The sequence below is a fragment of a genome, unplaced genomic scaffold (genome assembly GCF_019419815.1).
Source record: "Pyrus x bretschneideri cultivar Hongxiangsu unplaced genomic scaffold, Pyrus_bretschneideri_v1 Contig15, whole genome shotgun sequence".
Lineage (NCBI taxonomy): Eukaryota > Viridiplantae > Streptophyta > Magnoliopsida > Rosales > Rosaceae > Pyrus > Pyrus x bretschneideri.
In genome coordinates this window covers 5,470,828-5,489,412 of record NW_025999446.1, presented here as the reverse complement: position 1 = coordinate 5,489,412, position 18,585 = coordinate 5,470,828, and the positions used below count along the sequence as shown (strand labels likewise).

Genomic DNA, 18,585 nt, shown 5'->3' with positions numbered 1-18,585 from the left:
CCGACGGGTGTTGCGCCTACCACTAGGGTCAATGGGTTATTAATGGACGATGAGGGTTTCATATGGACTGACTTGGTTAATAGCATTTTTAGTGAGGAGGAAGCGGCACTAATTTTGAGTATCCCTCTTAGTTATTTCCGGACTCCGGATACTTTAATTTGGACTAAAGAGAAGAATGGTACTTTCACAACGAAGTCTGCTTATCATGTGGCTCATTCAAGCGGTGAGGACTATGGGACGGGACCTGCAAGTTCTAAAATGGATGCAGGGGTTAAATGGCTATGGAAGGCTCTTTGGAAAGCTTGTGTGCCTACGAAAGTAAAGAATTGTGTCTGGCGGTGTTGTACGAATGCTTTACCGACTCAAGCGAACTTGCAAAAGAGGAAAGTTATCACCACTGCGACTTGTATTTTTTGCAAGTGTGAGAGGGAAACGGTTGAACATGTGTTACTTGAGTGTCCAAGGTCGGTCTCTATTTGGTTTTCGAGTTCGTTGAGCTTGAGAACGGGAGGCATGGGAAGTGGAGGATTCCAAATTTGGATGATTCAAATGGCGGGAGAACTTTCGAAGCAAAGTTTTGATCTTGCTTTGGTGTTGATTTGGAGCATCCGGAAGGAACGAAACTCATCTCTGTGGACGGGTAGCGGATATCCATTGTCGAACCCAAGCATGGCTCCATGAGTATAGAAAATGGCATGAAGTAAAGAAGGGCAGCAAGATTTCCGTTCCACAGCCATGGAAAAAACCTGAGGTAGGTTGGCTTAAATGTAACTTTGATGGTGCGTGGAATGAGCCGGATGGGATTGGAGCGATTGGTGTTAAAATCCGAGACGACTGGGGGATTTTTTTGGCAGCCATTGTAAGATTAAACTAGACTTAAAAGATGAATACACTAGCCAAGAATACAAGGATTAATCGACCAAATCAAAATCCTTAAATTATGTATGTAATATAAGTGCAAGAACTGTAACAATTATACCAACACATACTTGCAGACACGTTCATGGATAAGAAACCATGAAAACCTGCACACAACCTTCTCTCTGCAAAACTCAATGCTCTCCAAGTTATAGGTAATTGGAACAATAAGAGCGTGTTCTCCTCTCTACAAAACTCAATGCTCTCCAAGTTATAGGTAATTGGAACAATAAGAGCGTGTTTTTGTGAGAGCAGGGGCTTGTGGTTTTTATACTGCAAAATTTGAATTACCCTATAATAATCCTACAAGGAATACAAGAACAAATCCTTGTACGAGTTCTATTCTTAAGCTTATCAACACAAAGTTTCAATCCAAACCAAAGTCGAATTAACTCTCATAAACATATTAAGACTTCTTTATAGCAATCTAAGATAACAAGGATTATTACCAAACTGTATGAATCACACTCATACTCTAACATTCTCCCACTTGAGTATGATTCATAACAGTGAATAATCATCTCAAATTCAATATAAAGGTGATCACACAAGTCATTCTTCAACACACTAGTACATAGACACAACCAGCTTACATAAACCAAAACAATGAATTTATAATTGCCTTTGCAACACAAAATACAGATTTAACTTACAAATCACAATGTCCAATTCATGTTCATAGCAATGTATATATCTAAGCTCAAGAGTAAACCAAGACGTCTACTCCCACTCATATAGCCCAAAATTGATATCAAAAATACCAAACATTCTTGACAATAGGGTGTCAACATAAAATTATTCATAATTATATGAATAGCACAATTATATCAATCAACACCTTTATCATATCACCAAATCTTTTGGATAACAAAAGCTTAACCTCACATACAACTTACCTATGCATTTTAAAGTATTGAACTCAAGAATCTTTTTTGTTACATTGCAGAATTAACTCAAAAGTCACAACATACTTAATTTGCACTTTGTAATTATGTGAACCAATATAGCAAAACCAAACCAATTTGCTCCCACTTTTCTAGGCCATACTTAACACAACCAAGTTAAGTACAAGTTAATAGCAACTATATTAACTAAAAAATCATTCCAATACAATGAATGACTAATCAGAATCCATATGAAAACCAAATTCGTTTCCTTTTGAATGCTAACCGATATAATAATTGCTTCAATAAAACCATAAAACTGGTTTTAAGCATCCAAATGAATTATAATGGCCGGCCTAAATACTCTTAGCCTTATGCTTACATTCAAACATATGATTCTCCCACTTAAGCATAAGCAGAATGTATTGCATATTCTTAGTTTAGTCATATACACCTAAACCATTATGCAAATAGTCTATGTATCAAAAGATAGTCTCAATCCATTCGGAAAAACTTATCTCACATAAACCCAAAATCACCAGTTTCAACAATGATCAAAATCAGAATAGCAAGCACAATATTTTTGCATTCAATTTGATCGTAACTAGTTCAATATCCATTAAGCAAGATCAACCAAATTTTGATAATGTCTGGATATATATCACAACAATGTCTTGATTAAAACGAGATAATCAAGACCACTATTTGTTCTGGAGAACTCAAAGTTCATCTTCCTCCCTATTTGTGATTTCAATCAAAACATAATAGCGGAAGCATGCATCACAAATGAAATCACAAATATACATATACAATAAGCATGCATCTTAAACTCCATGATTTTCACAATACAATAAACACAGGCTTCCTTATGAATTCATAAATTAAATCAATATGCATTCGGCAATGTCAATTTGTGTTGTACAAAAATATAGACAATAGCTCACATAAGCTAATTTGTTTATCATCCTTGTATATGGATGACACAAGCAAATTCTCAAAATTTATAGCTTGATCTATATAATCATACAAGTAAATATTTGAGGCTAAGATTAATATATATCGCCACAAAATCTAATTTGGGTCAACTAATGAAAATAAGATCATTACAAAATAAAACCCAAATTACACCAATGTATACAGATCCGCCATATATGAACAATAACGATTCTACCCAAAACATATTTTACATATATATATGTTCATTCATCTGTTCATATATTTTCTTGTATGCATGCATCAATATGCAACGTATATGCACAAATGCTATCTCCATGTACATATTCAATTAACAAGAAATTCCCTACATGATACTCGAACCAAAACTGATGCATTTAGTTTATGTATCATAAATAGGAACAATGCCATCCAAATTCCATTAGTTTAATATTTAGAACCACCTAGTCATTAATCATATATACTTGCCAAAATTCATTTAGACAATACCAATTTATGGAGTACACGTGCAGTCAAAATGATTCCATCCCAAATTGATGTTCATCATATATGTCTCAACACCAAACAGACAAAATAGAACAATAGGTGCTGTATATGAACAAGTTTTATCCTCCACCAAGACCAATTTTTAATCATAACCATAGACTCTTTAAAAATAGAAGAGTATATATATAGACCAAATGCTACACTAATTAATTAATTAATTAATTTATTTATTTTATGCAGTAAAAGATGATTTCAAACATCTCACATAAATCACAAGTTGGCATCTATATAGGGATTTCAAGTTTAATCATGCGTTCACAATATATATAATAAACAGGCACACTCGAAATAACAAAAGCCCTAATTCATCATGCTCTAACTCATCACACTATAATCATGCATATAAGAGAACAATTAATCATGCATGAAATAGTGGACTGAATTACCCGAATGCATCACTGGACCCATATTCGTCAACCGAATGCACTTCCTCGGCTCCAAATCAACGAAACAAATTATCCATCAATGCTCGAGACCCATCCATGTGGATTGCCATCACCAAAGTCATCGGCCAGAATCCCATCGACACCAATTCCCAGAGAAGGACAATTCTCATTCAGATTTCAATAAAACAAGAGAAACAATAGAACAATGAGTGAGTTAACGTCAATATGTGATATGACCCAACTCTCAGATCATATAAATATGAAGGACCAGACATAAATTCTCAATATGCATATAACATGATCTTTGTTCAATGGTTCTTAATAACACAATTAGCATATCAGAATACAAGTTTATTCATTACACTAATAATACAAGGAGGATTAATAAACCAAAATTATCTCAATCCACAGACATCATAATCATCACAGCGGAAGCAATAATTTCGAAAATCAGAATTATGATGTTTACGAGAGTTGTATACTGCTAAATTACTATACTTATCATCAAAAAAGCAAGCATGAAAAAGTTCTCTCAACCCCAGATTGAGAAACACGGATTTCTCACCTTCCAAACTGACAACGGTAAAAATTTAAAAATAATGAAAATCTAGCTTCTGCCTTTTATGCAGCCAACAGTCAAAATTAAACTAAAGTTATACCTTAAACGATGTCATATCACTTGTCTTTAAAACCAATTGAACAAATTTGTCCTCCAAACCAATTCACTATTGTTTTTTTTTTTTTTTTTTTTTTTTATAATTTCTTTTACAGATTTTAGGAACCAATTTTTGATCGAATTTAGTTGTTAAATTCAATGGCTCTGATACCACATGTAAGATTAAACTAGACTTAAAAGATTAATACACTAGCCAAGAACACAAGGATTAATCAACCAAATCAAAATCCTTAAATTATGTATGTAATATAAGTGCAAGAACTGCAACAATTATACCAACACATACCTGCAAACACGTTCATGGATAAGAAACCATGAAAACCTGCACACAACCTTCTCCTCTCTGCAAAACTCAATGCTCTCCAAGTTATAGGTAATTGGAACAATAAGAGCGTGTTTTTGTGAGAACAGGGGCTTGTGATTTTTATACTACAAAATCTGGATTACCCTATAATAATCCTACAAGGAATACAAGAACAAATCCTTGTACGAGTTCTATTCTTAAGCATATCAACACAAAGTTTCAATCCAAACCAAAGTCGAATTAACTCTCATAAACATATTAAGACTTCTTTATAGCAATCTGAGACAACAAGGATTATTACCAAACCGTATGAATCACACTCATACTCTAAAAGCCATGGCTTCGAATTTGCCGGGGGTTCTTTCTGCACAGATGGCAGAGATTATGGCAGCGAGAGCTGCTGTATTTTTGGCACAGATGGTGACGTCCCATGCTGTTGAGATACAAGGTGATGCAGCAGTAGTGATTAATGCATTACAAGCCGAGACAACAAATTTGAATGGTGAGTTTTGGCATGTTATTCAGGATGCTAGACATATCTTGGCTTCGTTTTCACAATGGAAAGCTACGTTTGGTCGACGAGAGACGAACACGGCAGCACACAGATTGGCACGATTGGGCCTAACTTTGAGTAGTCAACTTTCTTGATTTGAAGAACCACCTGAAGTAATTTTTAATATTCTTCTTAAGGATAATATTAATACTTAATATGGTGCGAGACACTCTTTTTTCTTTCGATTGGGTTGAAAATCCCAACAAGATTTTTATTATTGAGACCCATTGTTAGCACCATATCCTCTGCTTTGTACGATTTATTCCAAATAAATGAATATCGTACTTCTTCTCCCAAAAAAAAAAAAAAAAAAATCTTCAATTTAATGCACTATATATAACAACATGGTATTAAATTTAAATTTAAATTTCAAAAATTTGCTGCTGTGCATTTACGAACATAAACTTGCATACTAACTACTTTTTGGTTTCCCAAAGTGTCCCCAGGCAAAGCCCAGGACCAATCCTTCGAGGTACGGTCGGGCGCATATGCGGTGACCTTTCCCAATAAAGTTTTCTGCATCCACAAGGGCTCGAAACCAAGACCACTTGCTTAAGTGACCAGAGCCGCTTCCACTCTGACCAACCTTCATTGGTTGCATACTAACTACTTTTGACAAAAGCACTTCTATACAAATTGATACGGTATAAATTTTCGGAACATTTCGGTCGAATTAATGCTACTTGAGCTTTGATCTGTATTTCATATTTTTCCGCTAAGAAACAGTCTCGGTGAAAGGGCAGAGAATAGCAGATGCCTAGCACATCAAGTGAAGGGCTTCACGATTCCGGCCAAGCAGAGTCAACGCCGTTGCTGCTATGTGGTGTCCAGTTAATCCAGCAATAGCTAGCTGTTCATTTGGCGATGCATGCTCAATGTAGTTGTCCGGTAAAACAATTGGTCGCCACTGGAATGTCGATTTCAGGCAGAGAAAACAAAATATGAGGAACGATGTGTTAACATATAATGAGCCATTGACAATCAATATTGAACTGAAAATAAATATTACCTTAATGTTTCCATCAAGCTGTCCGTCGAGAGAAAAGAACTGTGCAACATGGGATCCAAATCCTCCAATAGAACCTTCCTCAACCGTGATCAGATATGAATGGTTTCGACAAAGCTGCCTAAGAAGCTTGACATCTAAGGGCTTGCAGAACCTTGCATCAGCAACTGTTACATCAATGCCCAGTGTTGAAAGAAGAGACCGAGCCTTGAGGCAGTTCTGAACCATTGATCCATATCCAAGCAATGCCACATCTTTACCCTCCGCAAGAATTTTCCCTTTTCCAATCTGCTCAGCAGCGCAAAGAAGTTAAAAAACACATAAGAAGTAATCCTCTGTATTAAATATACCAAGTTTATATACTTACTGGGAATGATTAATGACGGTATACTCGTTTTTAAGCAATGAAGCGGAATTACCTCAATGGGGGTCCCACTGCATACGGAATGGTCCTTCACAACAATGGCGCCCCTTGGATATCGGAAGCAAACTGGACGATCATCAATGTAGGCTGCAGTGACCACCATGTTGGCAAGCTCATCTTCATTGGATGGTGCCATGACGATCATATTTGGTAAGCATGACATAAATGCTATATCGAATGCTCCACAATGCATGGGACCATCAGATCCTACCAACCCTGCACTTGTAATGACAAAACGCACTGGAATTCTTTGCCGATCTACGTCATGAACTACCTAAACAGGCCATGAGAAGATATCAGAGACATTATCATCATATTATTATATTATATCATAAATTATTTATTCCAAAACTAATTAAAATATAATTATCACCTGATCATAAGCTCTTTGTAGGAATGTAGACGGGATTATGCAAAATGGCTTAAGTCCTCCACATGCCAAACCAGCCGAAAATGTTACTGCGTGTTGTTCAGCCATTCCCACATCAAAAAACTTGTCAGGAAATCTTTCACGAAATAGCTGAAATGCTGTTTCCATATGCATTCCTGCATGAACAGTTACGATATCTTTGTCCTTCTCTGCCTCCATCACCAAAGCCTCCACAAAGCAGTCGCTATAAGTTCTACGGTGGATTTTGGACGGTAAATCATCAGAGTTATTCAAACCTGCATGTTTGGGAAGTGTAAAATAGCATATATGTCAGATCAAACTAAACGTGGCTTTTCATCCTGTACAAAATGAGAACCAATCATTGTAGTCAGCAACTTCTTATACTCGCTAAAGGCCCGAACAAAGGCAAAGCCTCAGATGAAAAATATAAAACCAAAGTATATTGGGCTGAGTTAGACTATGTTCAAGTCAACTCATGAATCCTTAAATTTAGTGCAGAGTTTTGTACAGAATATGAAATGAACACCAGAGAAGGAGGGAGATCAGCGGTAATATACCTTCTACCCCACTCTTTGGGTTGTTTTCAACTTCCCGATTTTCTTCCGTTATCACATGAACCAAAACAGGACCCATTGAATTTAGAGATGCCACTTCTTGTAGAACGCAAATCAGGTCTTCAACATTGTGTCCATCAACAGGGCCAATATAATACAATCCGAGCTCTTCAAAAAGAGTTGATCCTAGTGGACCGACCATACCACGTGCATACTCATCAACTTTAGCTGCCAATTCATGCATGCCTCCACCAATTCTTTTAGTAACACCCTGAAAAAAAAGGGGGAAGAAAAATAAATATATATTCATAGAACAAAAAGCACAAGGCACAAAATCTCGCTCATAGCAACAGAAAATGTTTGATAATTTCAAAATCACCAAAGCCCAATACATAATTCTCTCAGATGCGTGCCACACAAAACCAAATAACTTTTTTATACTCAGATTGTCTAAAGCATTGCCAAAAGTTAAATATATTTTTCTGTAAAGATATCTCTCATTTCAAAACTTCCAATATATCTAAGTTCTAAGAAATCTTTAAATAACGTTTAATGTCTCAAAATCTTCCAGTCCTAGAGGTATGATAATAAAAAACACGACAATACCTTAGCAACTTCTCTAAACCTTCGAAAGGATTTACTTGACTGGAGCTTGCTTAGGGTACTAGACAGTGCACTAATAGCTGTCTTCGGACCCTCCTCAGTCTTTGGGTGTAAAGAGTGCCGGCTGTCATTTAAAATAACTACCATATTTGAGTCCAAATAACCTGCATTACCCATTGCCTCATAGACCTGTCCAGCCATCGTAGTCCCATTGCTGATGACTGAAACAATACGTTCCCGTTTTCCTTTAATATCCCGTGCAACTGCCATGCCTGTAAAGATTATAATAGCAGTCCAGTTAAAAAATAATATAGTTTTAAATCCAATGTAGCTGGCCAAACTTGAAACAATTGCTCTTACATCATAATAAATAACGCTCCAAGGAATGACCATATACTATCACTAGCTGCATAAATGCCATCGGGTCTAAAGCAGCATATACGGTTAAGAGAATGTCCAGATAAGGGTGTTGCACGTTATTTTGAATAAAAACATGAACTTTTTCCGAAGACGGCAATTTCATCACAGGATAAACGAAAAAGAAGCATACTGGAAGTAGACATTACCCAGTCCAGCAGAAACGCTACTGCACCCATGCCCTGGCCCGAATGGATCATATTCACTCTCAGGTCGAGATGAAGGACCAGAAAAACCATTATTCCGTCGAGCTGTATGTACGAGGCCCCGCCTTCCTGTAAGTATTTTATGAGCATATGACTGCCAGAAAAAGAGAAAACTTTCAACATTTATATCATCCAGTGACAATGTATAAATGTGCAGAAACTGCCCATGACTGATTTCATTGCGTTCTGTTTTAGATGTGTAATTTCTGTTATGAACTATGAAAAGCCTAATGGAAACAGTATCGCAAGTTCTCCATAACCTCAACCGCCTTTCTTAGAATTAACCATTTCTACAAAGAGAAAGGTATATATTTATGATCTTACTTGTTCTACAACATCCCAAATTATCTTGTCCACGGAGCATGAAAAACATGGTGTATTGCAACCGTCAACTCCACCACTGCCAAACTGGCTCTGAAAGACTTTCGCGTTCTCAACATTATAGATGATAACTCTGAACGGATTTCATCAGATAACTGTTTCAGTTCCTGCACTGATCATTCTGTGATGAGTAAAGAAGTTGTGAATGGAAGTGTAAGCACACAAAGCAAGTATTAAAATGCCTCAGAACTAACTTCAACAGACAGGTTCTTCAGGTGGATAGGATTTTCAACTGAATCAAGAATGGGGGTTAACATTTCTTCCAAGAACCATTCGTCATCGTCAGGTAGAGAACATATTCGACTTGCAATTTCCTGCATCGAGGAAACAAAACACGTTACTGCCTTGTAACGGCAGAGACACTGAATAACTATTTTAATGGATTCATCAATTCAGATCAACCCGTGTATGTGCTTAGTGTGAGACTACGAAATCATACGACACATGATCTAGACTTAAATTAACTTAAAAGCAAAACACTTGATGATAATGGCGATCATAAGATTCGGGTTTTTGGGTAATCAATACTTTAGAATTGCCATTTTAACTCCAAACCATTTCAAACTACTCAGTATTAATCACTACATTGCCGTATCTAAGCATTTTCTGTTTTAAAAACAATTATTTTCTAAAATTAGTGCAAAGTTAAAAATAGTTACAAACAAAACTTAAAATTCCACTCAAGAAAAATCTCTAATTACCAAATCAATAATTAACAAGCACCTTACAAATTTACACAAAATTTAACAATTCAAACAAATCATAGATTTTGCTTACTCTGCAACCACAAATACAGTTAAATCATGAAGTCTCCAAATTCTAAATTTTTTTCCTTCTTTTTTCTCCTCAGTTTCTGCAGCATGTAAAGCAGGTAAGAAGGGAGGTGACGGAGATTACCTTGGATGCAGGGGGAAAAACGGAACTTGGGTACAATTTATGTCCTGGAAATTCCACATGCAGTGGGAAATTAGAGCCAAAGAACTCCACTTTCTGAGGAAAAGCCCCCAACTTTCCATGGCAATGGGAAGTGACTCCAAAAGGGTACCCAGCAGAAGCAGCACCCATCAGATAAAACGCAAACCCGGCAACCCAAATTCAATGAATTTCAAGAAACGAGCTGAATCTGAGAGCTCACTTGCAGAAAAACACACACCCAGCTACCCAAGTTCAAAGCATCTAAGAGCTGAGTATGTAAAGAGATGGGATTTTGAAGGGTAAAATTGTCCGAAATCGTCACATGAGACACCAGAATAGTTGCAGAAAAACAGGGCGGGGGCAGCAGAAGAAGAAGAAGAAGCTGATGGAAGGGAAGTAAATATCAACAGGAAGTGAACAGAGGATCCGGAGGAGACGCAAGAAGCATAAGTTGGGAGAGTATCATTCTGGATAAGTCCAAAATATATGTGAGGCCAAAGCATAATGACCTCAAAAATTAGAAACCTTTAAATTAATAATTAATCCCATTATTTAATTTTATAATTACAGACGATAATTTCCATTGCCAACTGAATTGTAATTTCTTAGTGTTGAGAACTCCGAAGGTATCACAGCGGCTCACGTTGGTTTTGTTAATCCAAACACAATTTTTGGTGTGTTTTGTCGATTAACTAGGAGTTGGGGGAATATTTATGTGTTCTCTTGGTTTAATTAGATTGCGAGATTCGTACACAATCATATCATTGATGTTCAATTTGTTAGAGAGTATGTCGATGGAAAAAAACCTTTCTTTGTTAGTTTATAACTGGGTTTTTGTTTATTTGTAATAACGGTTTGAGTCAGACATAGTTCGTTTAGTTAGTACACTTGTAATCTGAAATGTCTATTTCAAAATATTTTACATCTCTCATAAAATGTAAAATTGTGAATTATAAAGGAGAAGTTTAGAGTTCGTATAAATTTCTTCATTTAAATGATAAATGTGTTATGATTGTAGATAGACTTGGCATTCTTGTCGTGTTTTCCATGTTTGTGTTATTTTTTTAACATATTTAATATCTTAACAGGTCGTGTCATATAACATCCGTCAAAATAAACGGATAATATGACACAACCCATTAATATTAACCAGTAATATGACCTAACTACACGATTTACCCGTTAAAGAGAATATGTTTTTAATCAATAAATAATCAAATGAAAAACGTAAGTGATATAACGTTCAAATTTTACAGTTAGTGAAAATATTGCTCGGAGTTTAAAAAGTCTACAAAAATTATATATATTGACTCATATTTCAGTTAATCGTGAACACTGGAACGTGATATCAACGATCCGAACGGTTCATTTTTCTACATCCACTAAAAGATCATGATTTCAAAAAAGAAAATCTAAAAAACGAAATCTGGTAAAAAGAATAGATCGTAAATGACAACCGACGATTAAATTTCGAAGTTAACCCCCTTATGGAAGTTGTGAAGATTGTCACTACAAGTGATTATATGGTTTTTTTTTTTTTTTTACATTTTTCACAATTTACATTAATTATTATGATTTTTTTTATTAACTTTGCACTCAAACAATAAATATTATTCATGAAGGTTTTAAAGGGTTTTAAAAATATAAACAACAATGTCACCAACGCATATGCATGGAGGATGCAATCACGAGTGTTTTAATGTTCTTTTCATATTTTTCACACTTTTACATTAATTATTATGGATTTTTATTTATTTTGAACTACCCTAAAAACATTGTTCACGAGAGTTTGTAGGCTTTGAAAATCTAATGTGCTTTAGTATAAATGAATTAAATGAAATTTAGTATGCTTTAGTATTTTTAAATGCTTTGGTATTTTTAATGTGCTTTTGTATTTTTTAATCTCACTTATGTGCAATCAAATTCTATGACTATTCTATTAAGCTTTTTTAGTAATTTAAAAATATCAAACTATTTTTTTCTTGGAAAAATTAGGTTCTCATCCCTACTTGTCCTATACTATCGATCAAACCCTTATTCATTTTCAATTTTTCATCAAAGTTCTTAGATTTTAATAAACATCATTAATTATTTTAATAATAAAATATTTTTTATTTCTAAATATATTTATTTAGTGTTAGAAACGTTACATTTGGTATATTTATATTTATGACTAAATTTTTTATCATATATTTTTATTTAATGTGTACCCATTTTAAATTTGCAACCCTTTTTTTATGTGTACCAATTTTCTTTTTAGTTTTATTGTTTACCCATATTTAATTCCTTTTTGTGCCCATGTTTTTTAAACTTTTATTTGTATTTGTACCCATATTGTTTAATTTTTTTGTACCCATTTTAACTTTGCTAAATGTACCCATGCTAATTATATGTATTTATTTTATGTTTTAAAATATATCAATAGTTATTTTTTAGAATATGTTAATAATTATGTGGGTACATTTATTTTTTTTTTGCTATAATTTTTGTGAAGAACAATATTACTCTAAAATTGATTTTTAAGTATTTATTATATTTAAAAAATATTATTTGAATTTGTTTAAATTTCATAATTTGTGAGACATTAAATGTATAAATGTATGAGTTAAATCTCTTAAATGAGGCTAAGGACCTCGATCAAAAAATTTAAACAAACAAGGTTTCAGTCTAACAATTATGTTGATTAGGAATCGGAACCAAAATGACATTTTTTTTCTTACCGGGTTGAAACGGGTTATCCGCTGGTAAACTTGTTAATGGGGTTTTAATGTGTAATCTGATTAGTAAACATGTTAACCCGAAATCCGTTATTTTCGTGTTTACTCGGGTCGGATTAACAACTCGAGTAAGAAATTGTCAGGTCTAATTGTAAGTGATTGACTCGTGATTTGGTAAGGAGGCATACAATTTAATCTAACAAAATCTTTAACTGGCTCTTCTCCTTTTGCAAATAAGTAAAGCCAGTATGGTGTTTCGTTTTTTTTTTTTTTTTTTTTTTTGACACGAAAGCGCAAGAAGATCAGAGGGAGTCACCCCTAGAACAACCAGACCCTAGAAAGTCAAATAACAAAGCCCTATACGCAACAGCAGGATAGGGCCTATCCCATATGTGAAGGTTGCCAAACTGGAAGCCAATACTCGTAACTGCATCAGCCACAAAATTTGCTTCACGAAAAATATGAGACCAAGAGATGCAATCGAAGAAGTTGGCAATACATCTGATATCTTCAATAATAGACATGAGGCGCCAGGGAACGCTGCATTTACTGACAACAGTCTCCACCACCCGCTTCGAATCTCCTTCCACCGAGATCTTCTTTAGTCCCTTACTTCTAGCAACCCAAGGGGCATCTCTAAGAGCAAGGCATTCCGCAACATTGATAGATGTCAACCCCAACCTTCCAGCGCCAGCAACCACAGGCACACCACAAACATCTCTAAGAACAAAGCCAGCCGCCGCCATCGAGTCTTTGATTGAGCCATCAAAATTTATTTTGCAGAAACCCTCCCTAGGAGGTATCCATCTAATGATTCTTTTACTATTATTTTTAGCAATACTAAGGCTTTTATTAGCATTGACGTAGTCTTTACCCAAACTAAGGGCTAAATGACCAACTCTAGACGGGTAAGGTTTAGCATTATGGAAAGCAACCTGGTTTCTCATTTTCCAGATTTGCCAACAAATCAATAGAGCGACACTAAGCTTGGATAAATCCTCGCTATCATTAGCATCCATGGATGACAACCAATTAAGTAAATTAAGGTTTTGATTAGTAGAATGAGGGTTCCCTATTGAAAGAGAATCCCAAACCTGTTTAGCACAGACACAATGAATAAATAAATGTTTTTTGTCCTCTGGGTTGGTATTGCACAACGGACAAATATCATTGATTGTATTAATGAATTTATGAATTCTGTTTGGAGTTTGAAGCTTATTAAGAATAAGAAGCCAACTGAACAGTTTAACTTTATTAGGGATGTTTAGCTTCCACATTTTCTTTAACATCTCCGTTTTGGCATTGTCATTAACAATTGCGTTTTGCACCCAGGTTGCTGATTTAACACTAAACTTGTCGTTTGCATTAAGACCCCAGCACACTACATCATCTCTATCAGATAAAGGGAGAGGAATACTACAAACTTTTTCGACAATGTCCCCATAAACAAAGCCTCTCAACATATTCTTATTCCAATCTCCATTGATAATAAAATAACTCACTCTCAAATTTAAGTCGCAGTTGGTAACTTGATCATCACGCATGAGATATGGTGGTAAGGAGACATACAAATTCTTTTTCTTCATCTTCAGCTTAAAATATTATGACAAAAGTGAGGCATAAAATATTGGGAAATATCCCAAAATGGGACATTTTCTTAATCTTGAAACAAAAATAGGACAAACCGGCCATGCACAAGCCATGCACAAAACCTAAATTACTAAAATATCCACATATAAACAAGTTATTTCCTCACATTCTCTGATTTCTCTCTCTACTCTCTCTCTCCCTTCCTCTCTCTCTTCTCTCACTTTCTCCCTCGTGCACTCCTTCTCCCCTTCTCACTGTGCACACACGGTGCACTGTTATCCCTACCAACACTGTCCAAATCGAAGCCACCACCAATTTCATCTCATCCTCATGAGTCCAAAATACCTAGCCTTGTCACAAATCTCGTCCCCGATTGTTGGGATCGAAACTCAAGCAGGTCGCAATTTTTTTTCTGCCATTTATTAGCAACACGATAAACTACCAAGGTTCGAGACCACGACCACTAGACTTGCATAGAGGGTGGGAACAAAGCCCAGTCATTAAACGCTGGTGTTTTGTTCGAAGAGTTTTTCAGGATTTGCTCACCATATGTAAACGACATGCACATGATGTGCTCACATATCTGAGCTAACCCAAAAACCTAGAGCTCACAGCTCTCTTTTCGAAATCAAAAAAATAATGTCTTCACATGTGATGTCACCACCATATACACTATGTGCACACCACATGCACATCATATGTATAGTATATGGATATGATATGCATAGAACTAGAGATCGAGCAACAAGCTGCTTTTCTCATTAGTAAGAAACTTTAACGGCAACCTATTGGTATAGTGAATACAATTAGAACATAATTATTACGTATATAAGGTTACAGTGGCAATTTGAAAAGGCTTATTACGCTTATCAATCACCGTTTAACCGTGCAAATGGAAAACATGATACTCGTTGTCGTTATTTCGTGGACACGCATGATCCTTAACGTCCTCTAAGCTTTTTCTTAATTTTGTTTTTCGCCGGAGACCAACTAGGTTGCGGTCATACTTGCTAAAGTCAGGGGCACAACATACGTGCACCATAACAAGTGAACATTCCCGCTTCTCATATTAAGATGTAGCCATACACACCATATGCACATCACATGCATATTACGGAAAAAAATTCACAAATTTCTGAAATTGGACACTTGAAGCAGAAATTGTTCCATTCCAGTTTTGTAGCATGTCAAAACTTGAAATTTATTCCACAACTGATAGGCCCCAATATGAGACACAAACCCTATTTTAACTTCTATTAATTCATTTTACAAACAACTCATTTATTCCATAAATCATTGATGAAGGAACTTGGAACTAAACACCCTACCTTACTATGCCTGCCAAAGCTTCAGTCACTGGAAAAAATGGAATTTTCCGACCAAAATAGAAAATATGGTACAAAATCCAACTCTCTTCTCACCTCTCTCTTGCATCCCTTTGTTCAAAATCAGAGGTATGAGGTCAACCTAAACCCCAGCTCACTCTTCTCACCTCTCTTTGGACTTCACTCTCTTTGAAATCAGATGAATTGATACTTAAAATTTAAATTAGGGTTTATGTTTCATGTTGGGGCCTATGAGTTGTGGAATAAATTTCAAGTTTTGACGTGCTACAAAATTGGGATGGAACAACTTCTAGTTCAAGTGTCTAATTGCAGAAATTTGTAAAAAGTTTTCCATAATGTGTATGTGGTGTGCATGGCTACATCTTAATATGAGAAGCGGGAATGTTCACTAGTTATGATGCATGTATGTTGTTCTCCAGAATTTAGCGAGTATGACCACAACCTAGTTGGCCTCAGTGAAAAATAAAATTAAGAAAAAGTTTAGAGGACGTTAAGGATCATGCGTGTCCATGAAATAAAGACAACAAGTATCATGTTTTCCACGTGCGCAGTTAAGCAGTGATTGATATACTGTAACCTTATATACGTAACAATTATGTTTTAATTGTATCCACTATACCAATAGGTTTCCGTTAAATTTTCTCATTCATACGAAAAGCAGCTCGTTGCTTGATCTCCAGTTCTATGCATATCATGTGCATGTACTGTACATATGATGCGCATATGGTGTGTATATGTTGATAACATCACAAGTGATGATGTCACTTTTCTGATTTTGAAAAGAGAGTTGTGAGCTCTGGGTTTTTGGGTTGGCTTAAATTTGTGAGCCTATTATGTGCATGTCGTGTACATATAGTGAGCAAATATTGAAAAATTCATCCAACAAAACACCAGCATTTAATGATTTGGCTTTGTTCCCATTCTCGATGCGAGTCTAGTGCTGGTGGTTTCGAGCCTCAGTTGTTTGCCCTACTCCCAGAAAATAGCCAGCAAACTTGCAGCCTGTTTGAGTTTCTATCCCAACGATTGGGGATGAGATTCGTGACAAGGCTAGGTATTTTGGACTCGTGGAGATGAGATGAAATTGGTGGTGGCTTCGATTTGGACTGTGTTGGTCAGAATGACAGTGCACCGTGTGTGCACAGTGAAAAAGGGAGAGAGAGAGTGCATGCGGGAGAAAGTGAGAGAAGAGAGAGGGAGGGAGAGAGAAATCAGAAAATGGGAGGAAATAACGCATTTATATAGAAAGGCAATTAAGCCATTTCAATGTGTAGGAAAAATCGTATTTATGTTTGATTGTTGGGCATGTCGTGTGCATGTTCGAAATGTCCTATTTTTGTCCCAAGATTAAGAAATTGTCCTATTTCTGGGTATTTCTTAAAATATTTAGGATTTTTCTTAGAGAGTATGCATATGTAGGTATTAACACGATGAGTAAAAAGAACGAATAGAAATTATAGCTTCATTAAGATGAACTCGCATACATAAATGCGTCTTGGATGAGAACATCATAAAGATGTCAGGAGGATTCTCAAACCAAACTAAATTGTTACTAACTGAAAGAACAAATTTAGTTAAACAGTGTGTGACACCATTACAAAAATGTGACATCTAACTAAATCTTATGTTTGTCACAGTTGTAGATAGACTCTTGATGTCATATGCAATTAATCCCAGCAGCGAACCAGCCACAGCGGTGCTCACGACATCACTAATTGCTTGTGTAGAATCACGACAGCGTGCTCACGACATATGAGTAAAAAATTAATTCCATTTGTTTCATCAGAAGAAAATAGTTTGAACCAAGATGTAGTGTATATATATATTAGAGAATTGTTATTAACATTCTAAAAGTTTCATTCTACACTCTTCACAAGTGTATTTTTATTTCTAATTATGAAAATTTTGAAGTGCAAAATGAGATTTGGGAAATTTTATTTAAACACATCTAACCTCTTTCTACACTCAACTTAAATTTTAAATTTTAATAGTCTATCTTACCCTATTCCATAATTACTATTAATTACAAAATGAAATTAATAATAAAAATCAAATTTATTAATAGACCCACATACTATAATTAAACCCTAGCATCACCCTTTGTTATCTTTCGTTCATTCGACTAAAATCTTAATAGCTCTAATAGAGAAAAACAAGCTTTTCTATTGATGGATGGTGATTTTGAAGTTTGTAATCCTCTAATTAAGGTATGACTCGATTTATGGATATTTTGTTTTTTATTTTTTTTGCTTCTTTTTTGGATTAAATTTCATACTTTTTATATTATATTATATTTGTTTTTCTCTACCATCTGTATGCGCTCCAAAACACCAATGCAAGGACTTTTGATTAGTACTGCAAAGACATAAAACTTAATTCTTGGTGCAAATAAAGATTGCTCAACCTTAACCATGAACTAGCGGGTGGCATGTCTTGCACTTTTTTATTTGAAATAGCTCCAATTTGTTTATTTGTTTATTAACAGTATAGTAAAACACCCAGCCCCATGACACTATAAAGTTTCTTAAAAAGTACTTGAAAATGCTTGATTTAAAAAGGACTAAACTGGGGCTTGCATAACATTCTCTTGGCAAATTCAAGTCTATGGAATGATCTCTTGGATCCCAAGTCCATGGGTGGGTTGTGGTACCAGAAAGAAAAAAAGCAACCATGGAAATGTTAGTCCTATATGGCATATGCAATTATAAAGGGGCAAAGGATGCCTCTTTGAAAAAAAAATAAAAAATATTCAATTAGAGATGTTATTTTATAGAAGAAATGGGTGTAAGGATAATTTTACATTTTGAATTGAGT

General features: G+C 35.3%; 2 protein-coding genes across 2 annotated transcripts; one reads left to right on the top strand and one right to left on the bottom strand.

Annotated features, from left to right (window-relative positions):
- The first annotated feature begins 42 nt into the window (after positions 1-42).
- Positions 43-681, top strand: LOC125475583. The gene has a single exon (XM_048580553.1). The coding sequence runs from the start codon at positions 43-45 to the stop codon at positions 679-681; it is 639 nt and encodes a 212-aa protein (XP_048436510.1).
- Positions 682-5,837: 5,156 nt separating this feature from the next.
- Positions 5,838-10,349, bottom strand: LOC125475549 (probable 1-deoxy-D-xylulose-5-phosphate synthase, chloroplastic). Its single transcript, XM_048580451.1, is given in 11 exon segments — positions 5,838-6,128; positions 6,231-6,515; positions 6,647-6,925; positions 7,025-7,317; positions 7,600-7,867; positions 8,203-8,471; positions 8,766-8,916; positions 9,147-9,178; positions 9,181-9,310; positions 9,398-9,517; positions 10,101-10,349. Coding segments are annotated over 11 exon segments (2,145 nt in total). The 5' UTR covers positions 10,269-10,349; the 3' UTR covers positions 5,838-5,978.
- Between the last annotated feature and the right edge of the window lie 8,236 nt (positions 10,350-18,585).

Coding starts and splice junctions, on each gene's coding strand:
- LOC125475583 (XM_048580553.1), top strand. CDS start 43: ATGGACGATGAGGGTTTCATATGGACTGACTTGGTTAATAGCATTTTT.